At 40.2% G+C, this 21395-nt stretch overlaps 1 protein-coding gene across 5 annotated transcripts in view; it reads left to right on the forward strand.

Moving 5' to 3' along the window:
* Window positions 1–21395, forward strand: part of glrbb (glycine receptor, beta b) — a 168715-nt gene that overhangs the window by 70426 nt on the left and 76894 nt on the right. For all 5 annotated transcript variants that reach the window (XM_048598598.1, XM_020531754.2, XM_048598587.1 and 2 more), the window contains 3 exons: window positions 11700–11929; window positions 12036–12118; window positions 19243–19383. In XM_048598598.1, the coding sequence (XP_048454555.1) occupies window positions 11700–11929; window positions 12036–12118; window positions 19243–19383 (454 nt within the window). The remainder of the gene's footprint in view (window positions 1–11699; window positions 11930–12035; window positions 12119–19242; window positions 19384–21395) is intronic.

The following is a 21395-nucleotide window of genomic DNA, read 5'->3' on the forward strand; positions in this document are numbered from 1 at the left end:
AAAGTGATTTTTTTAAAAAAAAGCATATGGCATGCTTTCCTTCATTGGAAGGAGCATTGATTATAAGGATAGACAAGTCATGCTGCAGCTTTATAGGACTTTAGTTAGACCATACTTGGATTTTGCATACAGTTCTAGTCACCACACTCCCAGAAGGATGTGGATGCTTTGGAGCAGGTACAGAAAAGATTTACCAGGATGTTGCCTGGTATAGGGAATTTTAGCTATGAAGAAACATTGGGTAGACTGGGTTTGTTTTCACTGGAACACGAGGTTGAGGGGGCAACCTGATAGAAGTTTATAAGACTCTGAATGGCATGGAGAGAGTGCAAAGTATGAGGCTTGTTCCTAGGGTGGAGGGGGGGGGGAATTTAAGGGGGTGCATAGGTTCAGGGGGCGGGGGGGGGGGGGTGCAGTTGTGGGGGGTGGAGTTTAAAAGAGACGTGCAAGGCAAGTTTTTCACTGAGGGTAGTGAGTGCCTGGAATGCGCTGCCAGAGGGGACAGAGACAATAGCAGCATTCAAGAAGCACCTGGATGAATACATAAATAGGAAGGAAATAGAGCAATTCGGATCCTGTAAGTGAAGACAGTTTTAATGTGGAAGGGCAAAATGTGTTTGCGCAGGCTTGGAGGTCAAAGGGCCTGATCCTGTGCTGTATTCCTCCTTGTTGTTCTTTAACCTTTGAGGCACAATGAGAAAATTCAAAGACCCATATAAGACACAGAATGGTTAAGAGTAGATAGATAGAGTAGTTGTTTGTTTCCTCCTCCCATGTCCATGTTTTGATCCTTTGCAAATAATAATCATAGAATCATAAAAATGATGCAGCATGGGAAAGGGCCTTTCTTCCCTTCTTTCCCATGCTGATCTAAAGATGACCATATAACCATTCTAACCCTTGCAATATTTGCAATAATTTTCAATCCTGAGGAAGCATTCAAACTCAGATATGTGTTATTTTGGTATTTACTGCCTCCTGATGAGTGTATCCAGTATTTTTTTTTCTTGGTTTTAGATTTTCAGTAGTTGTGGCAGTTAGTTTTTTTTTGTCCATTAATTGACGACTTTGATACTTCCTATCCAATATAGGACCTCCCAGGCTGTATATACAGACCATAAGTTGGCATTTTAATATGTATAAAAAGTTAGATGTACAGGTAGAACATTGTGTGCAGTTCTAGAATCCATATCATGGGAGGGATGTGATTACACTAAAGAAGATGCAGAGGAGATTTATCTGGATGTTGCCTGGGCTGGAGAGTTTTAGTTATGAAGAGAGATTTGATAGACTGAGGTTGTTTAGGTTGGAGCAGATGCTACTGAGGACAGACATGATCGGGATGATGAAAATTATAAGGGGAGACAGGAACAAACATTCCTGCTTGGTGGAACAATGATAAGGTTCATAGATTTAAAGCAAGAGGGAGGAGGTTTAAAGGAGATATGAGGATTTGCTTTTTCATCCTGAGGGCATTGGGAATTGAGAACTGACTGCTTGTAAGACCAGTAGAGGCAGAAACCCTCATAACATTTAAGTATATAGTTTTGGGCCCTGTATCTAAGGAAGGATATGCTGTCCCTAGAGGGAGTCTAGAGCAGGCTTACAAGAATGATCCCGGGGAATGAAGGGCTTGTCGTATAAGGTGTGATTGAGGACTCTGGGTCTCTACCTAGTGAAGTTTAGAAGGATGAAGGTGAATCTCATTGATACATGCAGAATGCTGAGAGGCCTGAATAGAATGGACATGGAGAAGAGGTTTCTACTAGTGGGAGAGATTAGGTCCTGAAGGAACATCTTCAGTTGAGAACTGAGATGAGGAGAAATTTCTCCAGCCAGAGAGCAGTGAATCTCTGGAACTCATTGCCAAGGCTGTAGAGGCCAAGTCATTGAGTGTATTCAAGCCAAAGATAGATAGGTTCTTGGTAAAGATGTCAAAGATCACAGGGAGAAAGCAGGAAAATGGGGTTGAGAAACATGTAGCCATGATCAAATATCAGATTAGACTCAAAGGGCTGATTGGCCTAATTCTGTTCCCATATCTGATGATCTTATCTCATTTTCTCCATGTCAAAGATGTGGCTGGGTATCAGCATGGCTCCCAGCCAATACCCGTGTATTTGTTGAGTATGTGGAACATTCCTTGTTTGAGTCCTACTTGGGCCCCCACCCACACATTTTTCCCTAATACATCTAGGCTGCTTCTTTCCTACATCCGGGATTGGAAAAACCCGTCCATTTTGCTTCCAAATTCCATCCCTTCACCTGATGCATCTTTTCCCTTCCTTGACTTCACTCTTTCTATTCCTGAGAATATCCTGTCCACGAATATCCATTACAAACTCCTCAATTCCCATTGTTACCTCAGCCAAACCTCCCCACACCTGACATCCAGCATGAATTCCATTCCATTCACCCAGTTTCTTTGTCTCCCTTGTATCTATTATGATGCTGCCACTTTCCCCAGGCTGCATCTGACATGATCCCCTTTCTAAACCGATGATGCCCCCCTATTATGGTTGACGGGACCTTCAGCCATATCTGACACACTTCTGCCCTCACCCCTTCTCTTCCTTCCCAGAATGATGATAAGGTTCTGCTTGCTCTTATTTTCCATCCCACAAGGATTGCATTCAAAGGTTCATTCTCCGCCTTTTCCGAACAGCTTTTATATTTTAATGTTTAAAAACTCCTAGAGAACTCCAGTGCCAACTCTTCTCTTTTCAGATGCCACAATTACCATTCAAGTCATTCCTTCCCAAAGTGGTAATTGTTGCCCAAATCTACATCCCTACAGTAGAAGAATTCCAAGATAAAAAGAATGTCAAACTGAAATTTAGGTCGTTCATTTACAGTTGATTCTATTGTAAAGATTAGTGTTTATTTCAGTTTTGAATATTTATATTTTTTACATATTAAACAAATAACATTGCAGATCTTTAGAATTTAAAAGATTGTTAGCTGCAGATTTAAGGTTTATTGCTGTTTTGTAACGCACTGATCTGCAATAGGCAGTTGTGAATGGCTTAGATAATTAAAGAACGCATCTTGAAAAGGTGACGTTTTGAGCATGAACTTCAAATGTACTGAATTGGACACTGGTCTAATTTTATAGGTATTTTTAATCAATCTGTTCAGGTGTTATAACATACCTCTGGAGAAAATGGGACTTGAACCTTCTGGTTATGAGGTGGGGACACTACCACTGCATCACAAGTCCCCTTCGTCTAATTGTATACCCATAACAGAATTGTTTTCCAGTGAATAAATGAGTGATGTGTAGTTTTTTTTTTTTTGTTGACATTCTTTAGCAAACCAGTGAGGAGGAATGAGTCAATTTCCGTCTTTTCAACCTCCCTGTTTGGCCTTAACAAAGATTTAAGATCTTTTATCAAGAGGTGATTGCTCTCTGCAATTAAAATGTAGTTAACTAATTTCCTTTATGACAGTGTGGAGTCAATTATAAGGTTTCCTTGAGTGAAAAGAAGATTGATTTTATTATTTGCTAAACCTGAGAAAAATGAATACAGATGTGATATTAAACATCCATACAGGCAGGAAGTTAAAAAAGGTCTACCACCAGAGAAGGATATACAGGAATATACAGTTTAAAATCCTTATTATATCCTTGAGATATACGTTTTTAACCTGAGATCATGATTGTGTAGTTGTTTTGTTGAATCATCAGCATTAATGAATAGTTCAGTTGTCCCCTGAGTCCTCAGTCTTCTGATGTTTCTTTTTAATCTGTCTTGTTGAATGATTTTGCTTCTTTAAGAAATAGCTGGAGTAAATAGCTAGGTATTTGCCAAACTTCTTCTGTCTTCGGTTCTGCAGTCACAAAATATCCATCTTCTTTACTCTGCCAAAAGCAACTGCTTGAAATAAAAGCCGGTTTCGATTATTTCCATGTCTGAGATCATTGCTTCCAAGCTTGATAATTGTAAGTAATTTTTATATCTCCAATATCTGAAAAGTCTCATCCATGGCTTCTGATTGGCCAACAGCTTTCTCTAGGCAAGTCACCTGTCTCCATTGTTTTGATACCAGATCAAGGCCCACTACTGACTTCATGACTTTCTCGTTGGCACGTGGCTTGGCAGGACTTCCTGAAAAAAGCAGCAAAAGTGTCTCACCAGCTTCTCAGCCAGCAGAGAAGACCCCTGACACCCCAACAAGTCTTTGCCCATGAAAACAAAAGATCTGGATCTGAATAACAGAACAGCTGCTATCTGAAAGCAAAAATCAAAATTAAAAACAAAGATATGACGTGGAATAAAGGGTTAACTACATCTTTTACACTAGGAGTAGCAAGCTGAGCAGGTCCATAAAGAGCTATGCCAGACTGACGTCAGAACATATCTAACTAGAGCCTGAGCCACTAGCTTTCCAGAAGATGCTCTCTCTGATAATTACATTCAATAATGCCTGTTAATGTTCACTCCCCTGAGTATAAACCTGATCTTAAGTCTGTTAATGCTGATCCATCTGAGTACAGCCTTGATCTTGCTATAAGTTTACAGCATGCATTATAATGTGCACCTGCTGTCTTTGCCCTTCAAATGATAGGGGTCATGGGTTTGGAAAGTGCTGTTGAAAGAATCGTGATGAGTTGTTGCATTGTGTTTTGTAGATGATACACATTGTTGCCTCTGTGCATCTATGATGGAGGGAGTGAATGTTGAAGGTGTTAAATGGGGTACTGATTAAGTTGGATGCTTTTTCCTGAATGGTGTTGAGTTCCTTGAGTGATTTTTGGAATTGTATCATCCAGGTAAGTGGAGAGTATTGACACGCTGATGTATCAGAGCTGCACGGCTTACTTTATTGCAGGTGAAGGTCACAGCTGAGAAACAGGAGAATTCTGCTGTTAGGATATGTCAGCAAACAGAATCCCAGAAACATGAGTAAACAGTCCTCTTCCAATTCATTCACACTTCTATTTTTAAAAATCTTTAGACAATGAGGGCACTGGAAACTGCCACCCTCTAAAGGTATCATGGGCAGAGACCAGAACGACTAGAAACATCACGTGCATTTGTTGTATGACTCAGTCAATGCTTCACAACTTATTAACGCAAAGAGATCTTATCAAGTGGCTTGAGGATTAGGACTATAGTAGCAGTAGATAGTAAACATGACAATGAGAAATTAGGTACTGAAATAGCAATACAGCATAGGTGCTAGACACTAATTCAAAGTGCTTTATCAAGGTTGTATAGCTTCATACTTTTGTTTTAAGAGCCAGAAAAATGGGAGTACAGGTCAATCATTTAGCATACTGAGTTTGTTCATTAATTCATGGTTGACCTGTAATCCAACTCCATATACTCAGTTTTGTCTGTTAACCTCAATACCACCTCTGGATCACAGGTCTATCAACCTCACTTCTAAAATTAAGAATGGCTCCAGCATTAAATAAAACTAAGAGAATACCAGCCTTTGTTTGAAGAACTGTTTCCAAATTTTGGTCTTCATAGCTCCAGTATGATTTTTTTTTTAACTGTGTCCCTTGGTCCTAGACTCTCCAACTGGCAGACATAGTTTCTTCTAATCTAACCGATCTGTTTGGTTAGAAGGGCCTAGGCCTGAAACGTCAGCCTTCCTGCTCCTCTGATGCTGCTTGGCCTGCTGTGTTCATCCAGCTCTACACCTTGTTATCCCATTAATTTTTGATAGTTTCAGTTCTTGATGTTTTTATAATGTGGATTGTCAAGTCTCTTTGGACCTCCACAGTTTGTAACTTTTCACTAGTTACGAAGTTCCCTGTTTTATCATCTCAATGCTGCCTGTCTTATTGACATTAACAAACTTGTCATTACATTGCCATATAATATCCTGGGAAAGGTTCAAAAACACAAAACAAAAGAGCAACAAGGGAAGCAAAAATCTCCGGAGAATACTTCCCCAGCTCCCAACCCACCTCAGAGCATAACATATTGTACGCTAGCTGATGACCTACTTTCCTTCAATATGATCACAGCGGGTCAGGCAGTATCCATGGAGAGAGAGCAAGCTAACGTTTCGAGTCTAAATGACTCTGAAGAAGAGTTTTACGTCATGTCTGACGAAGAGTCATCTGGCCTCTAAACGTGAGCTTGCTCTCTCTCCATTGATGCTGCCCGACCCACTGTGATCTCCAGCATTTGTTGTTTTCGGTACAGATTCCAGCATCTGCAGTTATTTGTTCCTTCAATATGATGTCACCTCATTCCTCTGGATGGCTTGCAGAAAATTCAATACACATCATAGGAGGTGACTATGCATGCCACAGCCTCACTACTCTCTTTAACCTAGAATCTAAAATCTCGCCTATTCCTACTTCTTAGTTTAAGCCCATATTTAACTCTGTCAGAGGAACACTTGCATTTCCTTGGTCTGTTAACCTGAAGTAATTTGAGGCAGCAAGCAGTTTGGCATTTAATTATTTTGTACACCATTATGTTTAATTTTCTTTTAGTTAGCACAATGTTTCCCCTTTGTGATAATTATTTATTTTTGACACAAGATACCTAATCATCCACTACTTAACTGGAAGAGCTGTATGGTTTGCCTGCTGAATTTCACTGGGCCCCTGGAAAAATCCAGATGCTCAGAGACGCATGTAACTGAAAGCAAACTTCGATATTTATGTTTAAATTATTTTTATAAATTTTGGATTTCTGTTAAGTGTCAATTGCATCTTATGCTGGCACTGATAATATCTGTATCTCCAAGATGAGATTTGAATTGTCTTTCATCTAAATCAGCCATGTTTGTTTTCTTTTAAACAAACTGGTCTGCCTCATTTTACAGCTCACCTACTGCCACGTAGATTTAATGTGTTGAATGTACTATTATCTTGAGGTTAGTCACCTATTCCAATACCTACCAAAGAATGCCACCACTGTTGGGTGGTTCCTCAAAATACACAAAGTTCTGACTGAGAGAAAAGAGTTTTAAACAGTTATGAAGTTTATGAATCCAACTCTCAAAATTTATCCTTTGGGATCTTTCTGCATGATGAAGCCAGGCAAGAGAACATCTTTAAAGTAAGAGTGTAGTAATCTTTGCAGATACGAGAGATATTTGTATTGTACTGTGCGCGTTGCTTATGCAATGGAATGTACTATATCTCGAGTATATATTATAGGTCTACTGGAATGTTTTACCAATTTAAGGTGCTATATAATTAACAGTTGTTTTTACTGTTAACTATTTTCATTTTTAAAGGGGTACTGTCTGGTCAAGTTTTTAGATCCTGCTGCAAAAGTAGGAAGTGCACTTGATCGCTTGTCAACAAGTGCCTGACTTGGAATTGCTACTGCCACATCCTGCTCACTGAAGCATTTAAATTAATTTGTGCGTCCTCCTCAACATAATGATTATTAAATCAGAGTAACGACTCACATTTCTTAACTGCTTATGTAGGTGATTACAGGTCACCATGTCATGATAGCCTGTTTGCAAACTCAATCTTACCAGCTGTTAATGTTTCTAATTCTATGAAAGCAATCAAAAAAAGCATGCAGCATAATTCAACATTAAAGGATTAGCTGCATATGAAGGTTTTTTTTATTTTGAACATTTGTGGCAATTTTTATCATATTGGCTTAAAAGCAGATCTGTTGATCTTAAAACTTTCTTCCTGATCTCTTTACAGCTTCATTATGTTTGCATTCCTATTGCACCAGGTGCTTTTTATGTTTGGAGGGGAAATAGCAGCTGGCAATCTGCATTGTAACTTTCTTCTCCCTAACTCCCTCAAGTGGGAAAAACAACTCCTGGTCACTTGGTAACTTGGCTTTCTGCAATGTTCTGCTGTCTGTTCCATAATGATACCACTGAGTAAACAATTGTCTTCAGTTCCCCAGTGCTATTTCAGCTGTTTACATGATTCCTAACTGGAAAAGGCAATTAATTGTCATTATTGTTTCTTGAAAGGACATATTTTAATTTAGCTCTGGGAAATAAGAAGAAGAGAGGAGTGGTTAACCAATTTGCTGAGTAACTAATCCAAAACAACATGTACTCATGTTCTAAATAGCAACAACATTGAATGTCAGGGTGAAATGCTTGGAATCCCTCTTGTTGGTGATGGTCACTGATTGGTTAATGTGTGGCATGAATGTTGTTTGCCACCTATGAATTCAAGCCTGAATATTATCCTTGCTGAATGAGGACATGAATTGCATAATTATCTGAGGAGTTGCAAATTAAAGTGAACACTGTGGAATCATCTCCAAATAATGATGGAGGAAGTATCATTGATAAAGCAACTGAAGATGGTTAAGCATGGAACCCTCAAGTATTCCTGCTGTGATCTGGGGGCTGAGATGAATGGGCTCCAACAGCTAACAATCAGAGCATTTGTTTTTGTATTAGTAATGATTTCTGCTAATGAGAGATTTCTACGAGTTCCATTGATTTCAATTTTACCACGGCTTCTAGATGTCACATTTTGTTTAATGCTGCTTTGATATGTCTCTCAGCTCAACTTTGGTCTCGTAACTAGGCTTTTCCCATCCCTTGAACCATCAGCTATTCAAAATACACTCTCAGTAAGTGTCAAGTTATTTTGCTTTTAAAAAGTGTAACAATCCTTCAGCAAGGGTCACTGGAGTCGAAATGTTAACTCTGCTTATCTCGCTACAGATGCAGCCAGACCTGCTGAGTTTCTTCAGCAGTTTGTTTTTGTTTCAGTAATGCTTCAATACTCCTTATCATTCAAAGCAATTCTTTTCCCATTTCAATTCACAATTAAAACTACTGAAAATAAAAAAGTACAGTTTCAGTGTCTTAGGGCTAGAAGGTTAAGGAATAACAAGAAGTATTTTGTACGCAGGTGCTCAGGCAGTAGTGGCCCAAGGCTAAATTGAGGACCAGGAGGAAAACTTCTTCACAGAAATGATGAAGCTTCCACCTTTTTGGATCTTCTTCAATCGCATCGTCATCTGCTACTGATCAGAACTTGTGTAGTCCACCAAATGATTACTGAACCACCTTAAAACAGGTCCCAGTGAACTTTGCTGCCATCATAATCAGAGCAGTATGGTCATTCCTTCATTTATAGGACATTATTGCTTAATTTCTAATAAGCAGAGTGGCAAAATTTGTTCGTCTGCACTTAGAAAAGCTGTCTTGAGTAGGATTCAAACCCCTTTGACTTAAAAACAAGAATGATGTTACTACAGCAAAAGCTCACTTTAGAAAATAATCTCTGGTTAAAACTCTTAAAATAGGAGTGATCAGTTGACACAGATTAACATTGAATGTGAACATAATGCAATATTCAAGATTTTCTGCTCTGATGCTATTACTGGATTCTTCTGTAAACTTGCCATTGAAATAGACGCAAATATTAGTGTTAACAATGTTACAACCCTGTGGGTATCTGTAAACACAACATTTTTGTAAGTGTTTTTTTTTTGTAACTTTTATCATAGAAATCAGACTTGCCAAAACAAGAACATAAATTAACAAGCAAATCAAAGTTGATACAAACTATAAAGTTATACAACAAATATAACCAAGATTACCTCTCAGAGTTAGTAGGCAGTAAATCCTGCCTGTATGGTCTCAGTTTTAATCACAGTTTTTCCACACAGAATTCCAGTCTCTCCCCTTCGAGGACTTGCAGCCAGCTCTGCACGGGCAACACCTTTCACGTAAACAGAATTCTGCCAATACAATCTTCCCCTATTTAGCACACTTCTTTTTAGGAGCCTTCTTAGCTCTCGGATCAGATTGATTGATTGCGCAGGCATGGATCAACAAGAAGTGCCTTTACTTCCACATGGAATGGATGATTCTGTTCAAAGAAAGAGCAGCAGCATACCCGAACGTGCTTTCCAGTCACTCAGAGCCCACTGACCTAACTCTGCTTGATGACCACCGCTTTTCTTCTGTTTCGTCCTCACTTATGGGGAGGTGATAGCCCAGTGGTATTACCACTGGATTGTTTATCCAGAGACCCAGGAGATGGCGGAATTTGAATTCAGTAAAAAAAAAAATAATCTGGAATTGAGAGTCTAATGATGACCATTGCTGATTGTTGGAAAAACCCGTCTGGTTCACTAATTTCCTTTAGGGAAGGAAACTGCCAGTCTTACCAAGTCTGGCCTACTTGTGACTCCAGATCCACAACAATGTGGTTGACTCTTAACTGCCCTCTGGGCAATTGGGGATGGGCAATAAATGCTGGCCCAGCTGGTGATGCCCTCATCCCATAAATGAATAAAAATAAATCTGCCTGCCACATTGCTTCTGCAATTTAACTGCCTCCTTGTTGGTAGTGCTTCCAAGTGTATTATAATTATTACCTTTACATGTGATACGAACTTTTAAGATCCTTTTCAGACATTTCTAACAAGTAAGTATAGATTTCTGAAATATTTTAAAGTAATGACATATTTCGGCCTCATATTCATTGACTCATACATTGACTCATACAATGCAGAATAGGCCCATGGAACCCTACACTAATCCAACTTTCTCGTAGTTAGCCCATGACCTTCAATGCCAATGACATTCAAGTGTTCACCAAATACTTTTTAAGAGGTTGAGGCTTTTTGCCTCTACTGCCCTCCCAGACAGTGCATTCCAGATTCCCATTGCCCTCTTGGTGGGGGGGTGAGGAGGGAAGAAATCCTCAAATCCTCCTGCCCTTCAACGTAAAATCATTCTCCTTCATTATTGACCCTTCAGCTCAGGGGAACAGCAGCTTCCTATCGCCTCTTAATCTTACACACCTAAATCAGGTAACCCCTCAAACTTCTCTGCCAATCCAAGTTTATCCAGCCTTCCTTAATAGATAAAATGCTCCATCCCAGGCAAAATCGTGATGAATTTTCTCTGTGTCCCTCCAGTGCAATCATACTATTCCAACCAGAACTGCACATAAGATTCCAGCTGTGGCCTGACCAATGTTCTGCACAGTCCAATATAACCTCCCTGTTCTTATGCCAGTCCTGAAGAAGGGTAATACCTGAAACATTGACTGCTCCTTTCCTCCAGACGCTGGCCTGCTGTGTTCTTCCAGCCTCCTGTTTACTGACCTTGGATTTTTTTGTCTCTCCTTGTTCTTATAATCTTTGTCACGACTGATAAAAGCAAGTGTCCATGCGTTCTTTGTTTCCTTATTAACTGTCCAGCTGCCTTCAGGCATCTGTGAACAAGCAATTCCTCTGAGCTTCCTAATGTCCTGCCATTCATTGAGTTTTCCCTCATATCTTACTTTTCCAATGTGCATCACCTCACACTTAGCAGGGTTAAATTCCATCTGCCACAATCTGTTGATACATACAGAAACAATAAGGGATCCAGCACTAATGCCCCTGGTGCACCTCTGGTCACTGACCACCAGTCACACACATAGCCGTTTGCAACCACACTCTTCCATCTACCATTCAGCCAATTTCGGATCTAACTAACCAAGTTAGCCTAGGTCCCAAAACAAATGGGCATTTCTTTGAGCCCAATTCTGAATTATTCTCTGTTTTATATTTTGTTAAAGAGATATTTCTTTTAAAGTTCAGCATTCATGACAGTAAATAAGAGTAGTAAACAATTCTGATCATTCCAAAGAGAAATCCTTTCAGATGTTGATCAATCTGCTGTGTATTTCAGATTTAGAATCTTACAGATTTTGTTAAATTTTCTATTATTTTTGTGTTTCTTTTCACATGCAATTAGTCTGATTCAGTCTTCTGTTCTAATAGGACTACAGAGTCAATATATTCCTGAGACAGAAATGGAATGATCCTCGACTTAAACTGCCAACTGATTTTAAAGGTTCAGATACGCTGACTGTGGATCCCAAAATGTTTAAATGCTTATGGAAACCTGATTTGTTTTTTGCAAATGAAAAGAATGCAAATTTTCATGATGTAACACAAGATAACATCCTTCTCTTTATATTCCGCAATGGTGATGTACTGCTGAGCATGAGGTATGAGAAAATCTACAACTACTACAGAAGAAGCCTTTGCCGAAAATTTTTAATATTGATAACTGATAAAACTGAATAATGTTTTCCATTTTCTTTCATATTTCAGGTTGTCAATAACTCTTTCATGCCCACTTGACTTGACACTGTTTCCCATGGATACACAACACTGCAAGATTCAACTGGAAAGCTGTATGTTTCTTGGACATTTGCTGTAAGATAGATGTATGGGTGTTTTGACTTGCAAACAGCTGTTGTTTACATCTCATTAGTTAACATAACATTTTTTATGTGATGCCTCATTGAAAAACCAAGTAATTTTGTCGTTCTGGTTAAAGAACATTTCAGCCAAAAGGGTTAATATTTATTCTGACCGTGGTAACATTGAATTGGTCATCTTCATTGGAACAGATTATTGGTCACGGTGTATAACTGTTAGATGATCTGTACGTTCATGTGAAAAAAGCCCATAATCACAACAAGTTCCTGACACTAATCAGTTTAGTCACCCCAGTAGTGAGGATTTGCAGGTAGATGTCAGATGAGGACTGAATTAGGTTTGACTTTGATATTGCTTTCAGAATTTATTATGTAGACTGAAGCATCGGGAAGAATAATTAGGGCAAGGTACCCCACAAATTTTACCTTTTGTTTTAATAAAAAAGGGTGACATTTAGGAGAATTTTCTTTTTTGTTGCTTATACCTTTATATGGAGTTCTATTCAATAAATAAGAGAGAGTTCGAGCACAAAGAAGGTATAGATTTATCATGGCAATGCTGCTGATGTGGACATGAGACGTTGAAAAAGTTAGTTGATATAATGCTACACAAGAGGGGAAGCAAAATTGGCTGAGTAAAAGGAAACAGTATTGCTTGCTTAATGGATGCTTTTCAAACTGGAGGAAATTTTGCAGTTGTTGTCTCTAGAGGTTGGTGTTGGGACCTTTGATCTTTTTGAAATATATAAATGTAGAACTTGATGTAAAGGGCACAATTTCAAAATTTGCGAATGACATGTAAGTTAAAAGCATTGTAAACTTTGAACAGGATGGTACAGCACTTCAAAAGGATGTAGACAAGCTGGTGAAATGAGCAGCAAATGAAATTCAGTGCAGAGCAGTGTGAAGTGATTCATTTTGGTAAAAAAAAACAGAGACAATTTTAAATAAAGTGACAATTTCAAAGGGGATGCAGGAGCAGGGGAACTTGGGTGTTTGTGTGTATAAGTCAATGAAGGTGGCTGGACAGGATGAGAGGGCAGTTAAAGTATCTGATGCTTCATTAATAGTATCATAGAGCAGAAGAGCAAAGAGGTTAAACCTATGTGAAATACTAATTTGGCTCAACTGGGTATTGTGTCCAAGCTGCCTCCCTTTAGGAAAGATGTGGAGGAACTAGAGACGGTGCAGAAAAGAATTATAAGAATGGTTCCAAAGATGAAGTTGGTCCAGATCTCCTTGGAGAAGAGAAGGTAGAAAGGGGATTTGATGATGGTATTCAATCATGAGTGGTCCAGAGTAGAAACTTTGCCATCTATTGGCAGAAGGATCAAGAACGAGAGGGCATGGATTTAATGTAATCGACAAAAGAGGAATTAGACACATGAAAAGAAACTGTTTCACACACCAAGTGGTGAACATTTGAAAGTGTGAATGTGGTCGAGGCAGATTACGTTGAGGAATTTAGGATCAAATTGGATTATTGTCCATAAAGAACACAGAAGCAGAGTTATTGGGTGAAAACTTGGAAATGGCACAAAGTGCTCATTGGAAAAGCTGATACAGACTCAGCAGGTCAAAAGGCTTTTTTTCAACTGAAACAATTCTGTGGGAAGTTAGAAGTTATTGGTGGTCATCCTAACAGATAAATGGGTCCTTATTATATTTTAAATCATTTTACTTAAATTACTTGTAAAAATAGTAAGTAAAGAAATATCCAAGTAAAGAAGTGTGCATTAAATATTTTCCACTAATAACAGTTGAATGTAATTTCTAGCCCACAGCTTTAAAAACTAAAAATATTATTGACTTGGTTAGCAATATATTTTAATTCTGGTTATTTGTGTGCAAAGTGGCTTCTAAGGCAGGGTTTCCCTAAGCCCTTCAGAACTAAATGAGTGCTCCAAGTCCACAATTGTGTGAAGCCAGAGCCAGACATTGGATCTATCTTCCCAGAGGTGGCCTTTTAATTGGCCATCACCACATTCATCATCCTAGAAAGGATAGTAAGAGGTGCCATCATATGGCTAACAGATCTGGCACCTCTGAAATCCCACAGGGAGAGCGAGGCATATGCTGAAGGGCAGATAGGTAGGAGACCATGAGCATGCCTCAAAATTGAGGCACAAAAATAAATAAATATTTCAGAGACTGCAAGATGGAAGGAGATTGCTGTTCAGTTGGCTTGTTGGATTGCTGGGGAACTCATATCTGCCTACAGCCCCAACTTTGACGATGTAACTTCTTGCTCTGTTGACTCTCCCAGAGACCTGCAGAGACTGCCTGCAAAGAGCTGGCAACCACCCCACATGGTGGACAACCACCACCTCTGGCAATTTGCTGTTGGGCCACAAAACTGCCCATGATGGGGACCATGACTGTTGAATTAGCTTCCCTACTCCCAAGCAGCAGGCAAGCAATTGGCTTTCCAGATAACATCCTGTGAAACTTCTCAGAGTGGGGAAGTGCTGGTAATAAATTCTAACAGAATTCCCACTGTTTTTCTGTCCCTTCCACTTGCTCCAGCAGGGGATCAGGAAAATTTTAGTTTATTTTGTTCGATATCAATTAAACAGTTATACATGGAAGAAAAAGAGTTGCTGTACTATATATTTCATAGATTGTGTAAACAGTGTGTAAACAGGCCCTTTGGCCCATCAAGTCCGCACCAACCCTCGGAGCATCCCACCCAGACCCATCCCCCTATAACCCACCTAATCCACACATCCCTGAACACCTATGGACAATTTAGCATGGCCAAACCACCTAACCTGCACATCTTTGGACTGTGGGAGGAAACCGGAGCATCCGGAGGAAACCCACGCAGACACTGGGAGAATGTACAAACTCCACACAGTCGCCCGAGAGTGGAATTGAACATGGGTTCTTGGCGCTGTGAGGCAGCAGTGCTAACCACTGAGCCACCATGCCGCCCATATCACCAGGTATGAAAAGATATTTGACGAGTTTTAATAACTCAATAATCAAAAGAGAATTTTGTGGCCTGTTGTAGCAAAAGTCAGGTAATCAAACATTTGGCAATGCTCCTTTAAAAATGACAGGTTCATGCTTATGGAAAACTATTGTCAGGATCCTTTTACAGTGTTTTGTGTTATTCACTCATGGGATGTGAGTGTCACTGGCTGGCCAGCGTTTATTGCCTGTCCTATGCTGTTCTTGATGAGCTGCCTTCTTGAGGCACTGGATTCCATATGCTGTAGGTAGATCCACAATACCCTTAGGTAGGGAATTCCAGGATTTTGACCCAGCAACAGGAAAGAATGGCGATATATTTCCAAGTCAGCATGGTGAGTGGGTTGGAGGGGAACTTGCAGGTTGTTGTGATCCTAGTGTCTGCTGCCTTTGTCCTTTTGGATGGAAATGGCCATGTGTTTGGAAGGTGCTGACTAAGGATCTTTGGTGAGTTTTTACAGTGCTTCTTGTTGATAGTACACACTGCTGCTACTGTGTATCATTGATGGAGGGAGTGAATGCTTGTGAATGTGGTGCCAATCGAGCTGGTTGCTTTGTCAAGCTTCTTGAGTGTGTTGGAGGTGCACCCATCCAGACAAGTGAGCAGTATTTCATCACATTCCTCACTGTCTTGCCTTGTTGATGCTAAGCAGGCTTTGTAGAATGAGGAGGTGAGTTATGTGGCAAGGAGTTTCTGGCCGATGGTAATCCCTAGGGTGTTGATAATAGGGTATTAATGATGGTGACACCTTTCAATATCAAGGAGTGGAGGTTAGTTTGTCTCTTATTTGAGATGGTCATTGCCTGGTATTTGTGCAAATGTTACTTACATTTGTCAACCCAAGTCAGGATAATGTCCAGGTTTTGTTGCATTTGGTTGCTTCAGTATCTGAGGAGTCAAGAATGGTGCTGAACATTGTACAGTCATTGGTGAACATACCCACTTATGACTTTATGGTGAACCAAAGGTCATTGATGAAGCAACTGAAGATGGTTGGGGCTTGGACATTACCCAGAGGAACTCCTGCAAAGATGATCGGGAGCTGAAAGCAGTGATCTCTAATAAGCCCCTGATACTCCTTGATTCCAGCTTTGCTAGGGCTCCACAATGCCACACTTGGTCAAATGTAGCCTTGATGTCAAGAGCTGTCACTCTCACACTAGAATTCACCTCTCTTTTTTTCATGTTTGAACTGAGGCTGTAATGAAGTCAGGAGGTCAGTGGCCCTGTTGACAGGGCCTATAGCCTTTGCAGTATCCAGTGCTTCCGACTATTTCTTGAAGTCGCATGGTGTGAATCAAATTGGCTGAAGTTGGTATATGTGATATTGGGACCACCGGAGGAAGCCACGATGGACCATCCACTACACAATTAATGCTGAAGATTGCTTCAAATACTTCAGCCTTATGTTTTGCAGTGACATCTTGGGCTTTTCCATCATTGAGGATGCTGATATTTGTGGAGCCTTCTCCTCCAGTGAGTTGTTTTAATTGTCTACCACCATTCTCGACTGGATGTGACAGAGTTGCAGAGCTTAGATCCCATCCATTGGTTGCAGGATCGCTTAGCTCTGTCTATCACTTACTGTTTATGCTGTTTGGCAGCAAGTAGTTTCACCAGGTTGACACCTCATTTAGGCATGCCTGCTGCTGCTCGTGGCATGCTATCTTGCACTCTCCTTTGAATTAGGATTGATGGTAATGGTTGAATAGGGGATATGCTGGATCATGAGGTTGCTGATCATGCTGGAGTACAAATCTACTGTTGACAGCTGACAGCACCTCACGGATGCCCAGCCTTGAGTTCCTTCATACGTTCAAAATCTGTCACATTTACCACAGTAATAGTGTCACACAACATGATGGAAGTTATTCTCAATGTGGTGGGCCTTCGCTTCCACAAGGACTGTACAGTGGTCACTCTTACCAATACTGTCATGGTCAGATGCATCTGTAGCAGGCAGATTAGTAAGAATGGCGTCAAATATGTTTCTCCCTCTTGTTGGCTCCCTCACCACCTGCTACAGACCCAGCCTAGGAATCCTTATTGAGATATTCAAAATCATCCTAATGTCACCTCCTAATCTTCTCTGCTCTAAGGAGAATAATCCAATCTCTCTAATCTTTCCTTGTATCTAAAATTTGTCATTCCAGGTATCATTCTGGTAAATCTCCTTTGCGCTCTATCCAGGGCTTTAACATCCTTGCTTAAATAAGATGCCCAGAACTGAACGCAATACTACAAATGTGGTTTGACCAATTATTTGGAGGGGATCCTGTAGGCCTTCTGTTTCAACTTACCTGGTCACCTTCAGAGAATCATGCATGTGAACTCTGAGGTCCCTCCGCTCCTGTACTCCCCTCAAAGTTGTTAGTGCTGGTGCAGGTAAGGGAAAAATGGTGTGGTGCTGCAAGGGAGTGAAAAGGCAACACAGAGCTTACAGGGTTACTAGTCCATGGAACGGAGTGAGTGAGAGCATGTGAAGGCAGATGCTGCATGCAATTAATGAAAGACGTAGAGCTTCGCCTTTATGGTAGGCAGGAACAGTAGTAAAAATAGGGTAAGTGAGGGGTAGCAGAGTGACCCCTTAATGCTAGTGGAGTGGAGAAGATCACTGATCTTCTTCCATAAGTCTGCTGGAAATTCCTCCAGACAGCTGAGACCTGCAATGACCCACATGAAACCTTGGACCATGCTGCTAGGGTCTGATAGGATGGCCTCCTCTGTTGGTACAGGAGAATGGGACATTCAAGCTATGCACCACCCTATTTACCAGGACCTTCAATAGCCTGCCCACAAAGCAGAGTGCAAATTTCCTCCTGTCTAATTAGTGCAGGGCAGCTGTGGGCTCACAGTGCTCACCGTGTACACAACAGCCTTTTAAAGATGGAATTGGCAAAAGTGATGGTGGTCTATTTTGAAATATCCTGGCAGTGGCGAGTTCTTCCAAGTATGGTGACTGGTAGAATCCAGCTGGCATCAGACATGAGGAGTACCGTGGGGGTGTGGCAGGTTGTCCATGAAACCAGTTTGGGATGGTGGTGTGAGAAAACTCACTGAGCCTTACAGAGAGCATCTGCGCTCTGTACACGAGAAACGACAATACTTTCTGGTCGCCAACCATTTTAACTCATTTCCCCCCCACTCCACCCCACGGATGACATGTCCATCCTGAGCCTCCACAATGACGCCACCTGCAAACTGAAGGAGCAGCACCTCATATTCTGCCTTGGGAGCCTACAGCCCAATAGCCTAAACATGGAATTCACCAGTTTTAAAATCTCCCCACCTCCGGCCTCGTCCCATGTCTAACCCTCCTCCTCATCCCTGCCTCCTTGACCTGACACAACCTGTCGATCTTCTCTCCCACCTATCCACCCCACCCATCCCACTGACCAATCCCCACCACTCCCTACCTGCACTCACCTATCACCATCCCACTTACCTTCCCCAGCAACCCCCCTCCTCTCTGTCTTTGTTTCCCAGCTCCCTTTCCTCCTCCCCATTTCTGAAGAAGGATCCTGACCTGAAACATCAACTTTCCTGCTCCTCTGATGCTGTCTGGCCTGCTGTGTTCCTCCAGCTCCACACTGTGGTGTCACTAAGCCTTGTGTAGCCTGTCCATGAAATGCAACAAAACTCATATATTGCCAACATGTGACAAGATTCAGAATTTAAAGTGTTTAAGGAAGCCTGTGAACTGATCTAGCTGTCCCTGAGGCACTGTAGTTCCTGATTCCCACCCTATTTATGTAAATTTACATTAACTCCAGAATTAGGTTCATGAAATAAACATAGGCAGGGATGAGCAGGAATCTCTTTCTCCCCTTCTTCTCAACAAGAATACCAAGATTCTAAATAAAATCAAACTAATACTGGTTCTGGAAACAGTCAGCAGATCTGGCAGCACCTGTGTAAAGTCAGTATCCTGAGTCGAACATGACTGTGCTGAAGATGTGACGTATTTGACTCAACTCTCCACTGATGCTGCCAAACTTGCTGACTATTTCCAGCAGTATCTCTTTTTACTTTATGTAAGAACATCTTGGTTACTGATAATATATAAGATTTCCAATAGGTGCACCTACTTCATCAATTACATTCATTTCTTTTTCTTTTGCAGTTGGCTATACTACAGACGACCTTCGATTCATCTGGCAATCTAAAGACCCTGTTCAGATGGAGCAAATTGCATTGCCACAGTTTGATATTAAGCAAGAAGATATTGAGTATGGAAACTGCACAAAGTATTATAAGGGCACTGGTGAGAATTATTCACATTAGAATTACATGCTACATTTCATACACTCTTGAAGATATAGGCTTTGCATAGAGACTATGTTACTCAAGTCTCTGTTTTGAGGCGCAGTGTGGTTTCAGCATGTTACATAGAATATTTTCCAATCTGAGCAACTGAAGTTAAAATCCACTTGCAACAGTAGAGAAACATGCTGTCAGTTTAAACATTTTTAGATTGTTAAAAAGAAATATATGAGCACATCCAGACTGAGCTGGAACAGGCGTTCTTTATGATCAAATTTCAGCTTGTTTTGATGTTCAATTTTCCTCAGACAGTCCAAATATACATAAAAGGTCTCATCAAAGGCCTGAATTCATCTTGTGTAAATACTTGCTGGGAAACCTGTTTGCATCCAATTCCTTTGCCTAATATTTTACTTGAGACATTAAAGTAAACAGGTTAATGGCTCCATTAAAATAGTAGCCTAGGGAATTGTATAAACATCTGCCAAGCACTTGTATGATAATAGTTGCGCATCATTTCAAAGCTGCAGCAATTTTAGGGAGAGATTCTTTCCCCGAACTAAACTGGCTAAAGATGAAATGAATGCCTATTTTGTCCTTGTCAAGAAGTGTAAGGAATTTTTTTTCACATGCTTTTTCACATTTTGTCACTGTACCCTCCCAGCTCCAATGTCCATCTGGGTAGGATTTTCTGGAGCATACTGTTCAAGCCGTGGTAGCCAATACAGGCTCCAAAAACTTTGATTCTTTAGAAACCTTCAATATTTAGATGATTGACAAAATACAAATGAGGAAGTGTTTACTGCAGTCAATAAATTCCTCTATAAAACCACTGGGACCTTTTATTCTAATTTTCCAAAACGCTACTAGAAATATAACTACCTTTTCTTCAGAGGAGTTCAGAAGTGTGGTATTCTTGCTGCATCTTTATGTGCTTCAGCTCAGAAATATTTTAGGGAATTTAAACTAATAGCAGAAAGTGATTAGTGGCATATAATAAGCTCAGTGTTACATTGAACTAAAGTGATTCTACATTTTACGTGCTTACTACAAAGACAAGTACTGATGAGAAATGTATATTGTTTAAACTGTAAGATTGTGACTTCACTCTTTTTCCACCCCTTGTCTGACCATAACAGAAGTGTATTTTTTCAAAAAAGGATGTATTTGCCAATTCAGTAAGTCTTTAACTGTTTATCTGCTGTGACTATAGAAGAATCAGATTTTGTTGAGGTTTTAAAAAGGATAATATTTAACATTGAGGGATGAACTGATTCCTTTTCCTGTCCCATTCCTCCACAACAAAGTCTGAGTTTACAAAGGGAGATGAAATATTACTATCAGACTGTGTATATATAGCTCATTACTAGAAGCAGGTCAGGCAAGTTCCTTAAGTAACAAATAAAGATCTAGATTATTGCAACCAAAACACACTCAATCAAAGATGTAAAGATTATTAACAAAAAGTTTAAACAGTATAAATACATATACATAAATCCACCCATCTTGAAATATAATGTGCACACATACAAGAAAAAAATCCCAATCTGAGAAAACAAAATGGTGCAGTGTTACAATAACTGCGCTGGGGCCAAGTAACAGTTAAATTCAGAAAAGACAAACTATTCACAGTGTCCCAAATGATGGTTTGCATCTGAAGTCACTTTCCACACAACCTGTTAATATTGGGATTTCCATTTTAGTATTAATTAAATGAGCAGTAAGTGCAGTTGGCTAGCAGCAGAGGAACAGATTAGTTATAGTGCCAAGTTATTCATTTTATGTGGCATTTTTGAAACAATGTCATTTATGTAGACTAACAAGGGTCTTAGCACTAATCCCAGGGTTATTGAACTCCATACCTTCCTCATGGAAAGGTCTTCTGAGGAGAAGACTTGGCTGCGAAAGGCAATGTCTCATAACTGTTTGGACGAATATTATGTATTTTGAACAATTGTGGTAGGAATATTAATAGGAGAGCTAACCTGCTGTTCTGACTTCACAACATGCAAT

Source organism: Rhincodon typus, chromosome 1, assembly GCF_021869965.1.
Source record: "Rhincodon typus isolate 14 chromosome 1, sRhiTyp1.1, whole genome shotgun sequence".
In the NCBI taxonomy this organism is placed as follows: Eukaryota; Metazoa; Chordata; class Chondrichthyes; order Orectolobiformes; family Rhincodontidae; genus Rhincodon; species Rhincodon typus.